This window comes from Neophocaena asiaeorientalis, unplaced genomic scaffold, assembly GCF_003031525.2.
Source record: "Neophocaena asiaeorientalis asiaeorientalis breed wild unplaced genomic scaffold, Neophocaena_asiaeorientalis_V1.1 scaffold206, whole genome shotgun sequence".
In the NCBI taxonomy this organism is placed as follows: domain Eukaryota; kingdom Metazoa; phylum Chordata; class Mammalia; order Artiodactyla; family Phocoenidae; genus Neophocaena; species Neophocaena asiaeorientalis.
In genome coordinates, this window is record NW_020174578.1 from 3,154,829 (window position 1) to 3,162,949 (window position 8,121).

Here is an 8,121-nt window from a genome sequence, read left to right on the forward strand (position 1 = left end):
GCCCATATTTAAATTTTCCCAACTGTCCCCAAAATATCTCTTATAGTTTATTTTCTTATCCGGGATTCAGTTAAGTTTCATGTATTGCATTTGATTGTTGTATCTCTTTACTCTGTTTTAAACTAGAATAGTCCTCTGCCCTTGACTTTTTATTTTTCACAATATTGAATTTTTTTTTTTTTTTTTTTTGCTGTACACGGGTTTCTCACTACTGCGGCCTCTCCTGTCGCAGGGCACAGGCTCCGGACACGCAGGCTCAGCGGCCATGGCTCACGGGCCCAGCCGCTCCGCGGCATGTGGCATCTTCCTGGACCGTGTGCCCTGCATCGAGCAGGCGGACTCTCAACCACTGCGCCACCAGGGAAGACCACACAATATTGAATTTTTAAAGAGTTAGAGTCGGTTGTCTTATATAACGTCCCACGTTCTGGATGTGATTGTCTCCTCATGATTACATTCAGGTTAAACCTATTTGGGCCCAAATACTACATAGACTATGTACTGCATCAGGACTTACCTAGTGTTGAAGTGTTCCCCTATTGGTGGTGCTAAGTTTTATTACTTGGTTAATAGAGTGGCTGCCAGATCTCTCCACTGTAAATATACACTTCCCCTTTATAATTAGTAAGAGGTCTGTGCGGTGGTGTTATGAAACCATGAGACGGTCCTGTTCCCTAACAGTCTTTTACCCAATAATAGTTTTAGCAACTATTCATGGTCCTGACTTGGAGTAATGATTACACTGGTGGTTGCAAAATGGTAATTTTTCTAATTCTATCATATCCTTGCTCTTGCATATACCAAGGCACATCCTGTGCCAGCTCAATTTATACATTTACTTCCCTAGATCTGGATCAACCATTTCTTAAAGCCCATGTTACTTTTCGTGGAGAATGGCCTTTCAAAACCAAGATCCAGGCACCAGATATACTTACTACTACTCCTAGGCACTTTTTTCGGCGGGCAGAGCTAAGAACTTTTGAATCTATATCTACATCTATATAGACTACATATAAACATAAGTATTATATATTGTACTATTTATTATTTGTATTATTTTTAATATATTAAAATATGTAATTATATATTTTATATAGTATGTATATATATTACAATAATTATAATTATTTTATAGTATATATATATTTAAAAATTTTTTATTTTTAAAAGTTTTTGGCTGCGTTGGGTCTTGTGCTGCTGTGCGCAGGCTTTCTCCAGTTGCGGCGAGCGGGGACTACTTTTCGTTGTGGTGCGCCGGCTTCTCATTGCAGTGGCTTCTCTTGTTGCGGAGCACGGGCTCTACGCGTGCAGGCTTCAAATATTTTTAATACATTAAAATAATATATGAATGATATATTATTTATATTATTTTAATATATTAAAATATATAATATAATAATACATTATTATATATAATATTATTTATATTATTATTTATAATACTGCGTTGGGTTGGCCAAAAAGTTCGTTTGGCTTTTTCTGTTAAAAAATATATATCTATGTAAGTACACACATAATACGTAAGTACTTGTATATATATACACATACACGTAAGTAATGTAGTATACACATATATTCTACATAGGTATAGCCATAGATACAAATATATAGATTATATACTTATAAGTATATACCGTTGAATTCTTTTGTTTTCTTTTTGGCCGTATGGCATGGCATGCAGAACTTCCCAGACCAGGGATCAAACCCGTGCCCCCTGCAGGGGAAGTGCAGAATCTTAACCACTGGACCACCAGGGAAGTCCCTACAGTTGACTCTTGAACAATGCAGGGGTTAGGGGCACTGACCCGCCTCGCAGTTGAAAATCCATGTATAACTTACAGTTAGTCCGCTGTATACACAGTTCCTCCGTATCCGCAGTTCTGCATCTGTAGATTCAACCAGCCTCGGATCATGTAGTACTGTAGTATTTACTATTTGAAAAAGACCTGTGTATAAGCAGACCCATGTAGCTCCAACCTGTGTTATTCAAGGGACAACAGTATACACTTTTATAGCATATGTACTTATATAGTACATGCATGTTCTTAATGCAATATATATACTTATTAGTATGTATTTTCCTAATTGTATAATTCCTTCTCTGTATATTAACTAGCATATATTCTTTTAAAAATTATACAGTATGTCTAGGTGTGTGTTTGTGTATATTTATAGTATGTGTATATATACATATATTTTCCCCCCTAAATCTTATGTTAATACTGCTACTTCCAATTCAAATCCAACGCCAAGAACCACAGGGTTCTTCTTCAACTTCCCCTGTTCCATATGTATTTCTACTTTTTCCACAGAAAGAACCCCGATTCCCAATATCAACATATGTACTCATTTGCTCTATGCCACAATAATGACAAATTGTTTCAGAATTACAAAACCAAGATGACTACCAATAATAAATCTTAATAAAGTTGAAGATTATTTGTAGTTAATTTTGCTTTTAGAATCTATTCCAGTCAGTACGTAATCAGAAGCAGAAGCCCTAGGAAATGTAAATAACAAGGAATTTACTATAGGGATTTGATCTTATGCAGTTGTGGAGGTGTTTAAGCAGTCTCTGTGAGGCCAGTGTTTCTGGGTCTGCTACCTGAGGTTCTCATGGCAACTCCAGTGATGTGGGTCCTGCAGGAGAAGCCAGTGCTCACCACCACAGTTAAAAGGCCACTCCACCAAAATGGTATTGCTTATTGTCAGTTCTGTCTTACGGAAGGGAGTCACCACAGAGCTCTAAGAGTTACCCTCACAAATCCATTTCTTACATCTTTGGTGAAGAGAGTGTGTTTTGGACCCTTTCATGGGATATATTTAAGGAGATGGTGAGCAGGTCTTACAGGATGGAAGAGGATTCTGGGAAACAAGTCCAGTTTAGCTAATAAAACAGTGTAAATCCACCATAGTCTACAGTCAGAAAACTATATTCAGAAGCTACTTGAATTAACCATTTTCTCTGTGTAGCTATGTTATCAATTTGATGTACAATTAGGTTCATTTGGTTAGATTTTACTTTTTCATTTATTTACATGTCTCATAAAGTAAAACCATATTAGAAGGTATACTCAGAGAAGTCTCACTCCCACACTATCTCCTCCACCCTGCTTTGACCCATCCCTTATCAGGTACTATTTTCACTATATAGATATAGTTTTCCATATATATGTATGGAAAACTACACCTTGCAATAAAAGCAAACTCTAAAAATTTAATACCCCAAATTACCAAATTCACAAAGAATATTTCAAAGAACTCTGTATCTTATTAACACACCCAAGGATAGTATAAGCAAGATGTTATAAGATGAAATAACATATTGATATAAACATCCTTTGGTAAATGTTAGAAATGTAATATCTAACAAATTTTGTGAATTAAAAAGCAAGGTCTTCCTTCAAGAATTAAAGTCTGAGAAATGTGAGTTCAGTGGAAGAGATGTCCAATGCTAAAAAGACTGAAAATCTAGACCTGATACAACAGCATTTTATTTAAAAAACAACAAAGGTTTTTTGTTGACTGTAACCTTCATATGTATCAATAATGGGTGCTTATACGATTTTTGATTATATTAACAAAAGCATGGTTCCTAGGTTATTGCAATGAGAGATTCTATTCTTTGTTAGTTGGATCAAATCTGGAACAGTGTTTAATTCATGGGACCACATTTTAACAGGAACATTGAAAAGAGTACACAGAAAGGTGAGAAAATGCTTTGAGAGAACTCCCTTCAAATATCTGAAAGCAGTTACACAGAACAAGAAACAGACTCATCTTGTGTTCCTCTATAAGGCAAAACTCAAATCAGAATACAGATGTCATAAAGAGGAGGATTTCAATTTAACTTCAGAAAAAAAAAAGTTACAATGAATATACTGTATTAGTGAGGTTCCTACCACTAAAGTACTTGGATAGAGTCTAAAATTCCACAGAGGAGATTCCAAGTATCTCCCAGTGGGAAGATGGTGGGGAATCAACTCTATGATTCTGTTTTCTATTCACACCTAAATAGCTTCTATTAAACAATATAGAATTAAACAATATAGAATGTGTTATTTGTAATGATGACCTTAATTCATAAAGAAAATATTAAACTGTGATGAGCTCTACAGCATTGAACATGGTTGGAGCTATAGAAGCTTCCTAGAGGCTGCTTACCTGTTTTCGAGTAGTTGACCAATACATGTGGGATCAGACCTGGCTGGGCAAGTCTGGCTGATGGGTGGGACTACCCAGTGTCTATAGAATGCAGGATTCAGGTTAGAAACACCAGTCGGAAATAAACTTATCTCCAGGGAAGAGAGGGTCAGGCCTACCAGCAAGGCTTCGTAACAGTGTCTCAGCCATCCTCTGGAGCAACGTTCGGAGTAGCGCTTCTCATCTAGATTTGTTTCCCAGCTTCCTGTGAATACGTGAATGCCCTAGGGGAAAAGGGGATGGTGAGAAAAAGCTATAAGAACTGTGTTGACTAAAATGTCTGTAAGACTTTAAAATGCAAGATAAGACTGCTTTGATGCCCATATGGCATGCTATAACACAAAAGGGAGGTGTTATTTCTGTTTCTGCTCAACACAAACTGGCTTGGCTCATTACAGGCTCCAAGAACACAGTGCCACTGTTTTGTGTAGTGGATTTCAGCACATCAACACTACCAAATCCCATCAGCATTGGGATTTGGGGGGAAATGCCCAAGAGGAGAGAGCTAGGATGTGTCCAATAGCCAAAGACCTGCATTTAGTTTTGCAGGCAGTGGAGGCCTCAGAAGCTAAAGAAAGAAGGTAAGGCCTTCTTCTGTACCATACTGAGATATGTCTTGGTGATTCTCAGTAATAAAAGGGGGAGAGTTTCAGTGTAGAATCCCCTTGGGAGAAGGTGAGGATAAGCAGCTATTTCTACAGAGTAGCTAGTCCATTATTCTAAACACAGTCTGTCTGTACGTTAAATATGTCTGTAAATTCTTTGACATGTCTTTCATTGAGAGGTGGGTTCTATAGTCTCTCTCCATGAAGTTGGGCTGGACTTTGTGACTTACCTGTATCCAATAAAATGCAGCAGAAGTGATGCTGTGTGACTTAGGAAACTAGGTCATAAAATGCAATACAGCTTCCACCTTGCTTACAGGAACCCTAGTATATGGAGCCCTCAGCTCCCTTGTTACAAGTCTGACCACCCTGAGGCAGCCATGCTAGGAGGAAGCTCAGGCCACGTGAAGAGAGTATTTAGGCATCCTGGCTGACTGCCTTACCTGAGGTCCCAGCTTCAACCAGCTGACATATGAGGAAATCAGCCTCCAGGTGATTCCAGACTGTGGAATCTGAGACACCTCCAGGCATTCAGTCTTCTCAGCTGAGGTCACAGACATCATGGAGCAGAAATAAGCCATGTCTGCTATGCTTTGTCTGAATTCTAACCAAGAGGGTAACTTTGTATATCACAAAGGGCAAACCTATAATGTTTGATCCTCACAATGATACAGATAGATAGGACTGGCATTATCACTCCCCTCGTTTTACAGATTGAAACAACAACAAACAGGTATTTGTGTTTACCAGCCTTGAGATTATATAGCCAAGATGTGGCGTGGTGACACTAAAATTCTGATCTTTGGAGTCCAAAGTTTATGCTTTCTCTGTATTTTCCCATGTGGATCCTGTGGGTCTTTAGAATGGCCTAGGGAAATCAGTAAGATATATCCAGAATTTGAAGACGAAGTCAGAAAATGTTTTATTTATTTATTTGGCTATGCCAGGTCTTAGTTGAGGCGTGCAGGATCTTTGTTGGAGCATGTGGGCTCTAAGTTGCGGCATGTGGGATCTAGTTCCCTGACCAGGGATGAAACCCAGGCCCCCTGCATTGGGAGTGCAGAGTCTTAATCACTGGACCACCAGGGAAGTCCCCAGAAAATGCTGAATAAATGAAAGCTAACAAGAATCAACATTAAACTGATGAGATCAGCCATCCTGTGGAGAAAACAATCACGTAAAATATTGTGGCTGATAAAGAAAACTATACTTGTGGATACTGAAGAATCCTTGCATCCTTGGGATTAATCCCTATAAAACAGATAACTAATAAGAACACAGGGAACTGTGTATAGCACAGGGAACTCTACTCAATACTCTGTAACGGCCTATATGGGAAAAGAATCTAAAAAAAAAAAACAGTGGATATACGTATATGTATAACTGATTCACTTTGCTGTGTACCTGAGGCTAACACAACATTGTAAATCAACTATACTCCAATAAAAATTTTTTTAAAAAAGAAGGCTATACTTTAAAATGAAACCAATGGAATAAAAACCTTAGGAGTTTTAAATGTTATGAAGAAGTGTTATAATGATATAATATTTCTAGGGGCTGATTTTTAGAAAATGAAATAGGACTGTTAGAGAATTTTTAAAAACTCTGCTAATTGTATTTCTGATGGTATCAAGGGGAAAATGTGCCATGACTGACTGCTGGTTCTATGTTTGTCTGCTTAGATTTCCTTATAGTAAAGAAGGGTGCTTCAGACTAGTATAGCTTGATGACATTATCCCTTAGGATAATCTTCATTTACACTACTTTTTTTTTTTTTTTTTTTTTTTAGTACGCAGGCCTCTCACTGCTGTGACCTCTCCTGTTGCGGAGCACAGGCTCCGGACACGCATGGCTCACGGGCCCAGCCGCTCCGCGGCATGTGGGATCTTCCCAGACCGGGGCATGAACCCGTGTCCCCTGCATCGGCAGGCGGACTCTCAACCACTGCGCCACCAGGGAAGCCCATTTACACTACTTTTGTCAAGCCACCTTTTGATTTAAATTTAGTGCCTCAAGGCGACTTCTCTACTTGGAAGGGAAAGTATAAAGAAGCTAACAAAGCATACCATGCTCATTCTATAGGTGGTATTTTGTATTTTTCAATGTAGGGTAATATTAATATCCTGATTAAACAAGCAGTCTCATACACAACTCCTTACCTTGGGAGTAAGGGTCTGCTCCTGGGCTCATGGTAACTCTATCCTTACACAGACATTCTGCTTCAGAAGTCAGTAGGACGGCTTTCTATCTCTTGAATCATGGTGAATACAAGAAGGTCACTGGTGACTTTCCCCCTATGGGTAGTACACTTAAAGCTTCTCATGACTTGATGTTTAAGTTACTTTGTGATTAACTGCACACCATTTGGAGCTCACAGTAACTTCCACGGTTTCTCACTCCTATTTCTCCCTTCCTTAGATTTTTTCCCTTTCATATTCCCCTTTCCTTTCACATACATGTGTTTTTAATAATAAATTGGGTTTAACTAATTCCATTCTGTAATTGGGCCTCTCAAAGGTAATTTACCTCTCTTCTCTTGTTTTCATGCATATTTGGCATAAAGAATTCCTTGGAATATTGTTTATGAGCAGGACAAAAGTATTTAAAATATTTTGAATGATTTTCTTAAAAATAAAAAGGATTCAAGTTTGGATGCTTCAAATGTCTAGAATGCTCCATGCCTTGTGCAGGCCCTAGAACATAGAAAGCGACCCACTGACATTTGTTGAATGAATCTGGAAAACGAAAATTAGACTAAACATTTTATTCCTGAACGATGAAGCAAAAAAAGAAAAGCTTTTAGACTTCCATTTAGACCCACTTTATTAACAGGCCAAATCCTTTAATGAAAAGGATCCAAGCATCATTCTCGTAACTTGTCTTTACCTAAATCTATTTCTATCAAATTCTGCTTGACTATTGCTACCTCGGGGTTTCAAGTCTTATTTTTATGACACGGAGACGTTCGTTGTAATGAAAATAACACAAGTAGTATGGGCTTCCCGTCTTTCTCCCTCTAGGATTTCAACTTCTTCTCCAACACCATCCTCCTCTTCTAGTAAACCCTACATTACAGAACAGGCTTAGGACGGAGAAGAGAATTAATCGGAGCCATGGAAACGGCCGAGCGGAGGAAACGTGTGAGCTGGGAGGTGAGCAGAAGGGCAAGATACCCTCCCCTGACGACGGCGCCAGGGCGCTCCGAGGATCACGTCACGCACCTCAGGTGACGTCACGACTGTGACACGCGGGTGACGCCGTTGCCGCGGCGACTTCCAGTCGTCTCCGCCCCCTGCCCCCGCCCCCCGCTTAG

At 39.0% G+C, this 8,121-nt stretch overlaps 1 protein-coding gene across 1 annotated transcript in view; it reads left to right on the forward strand.

Annotated features, from left to right (window-relative positions):
* Nucleotides 1-7,921: 7,921 nt before the first annotated feature.
* The window catches only part of LOC112408488 (serine/threonine-protein kinase B-raf-like), a 74,828-nt gene continuing 74,628 nt past the window's right edge, over nucleotides 7,922-8,121 (forward strand). Inside the window, exon 1 of the mRNA XM_024758086.1 lies at nucleotides 7,922-8,034. Within this exon, the coding sequence (XP_024613854.1) occupies nucleotides 7,922-8,034 (113 nt within the window). The remainder of the gene's footprint in view (nucleotides 8,035-8,121) is intronic.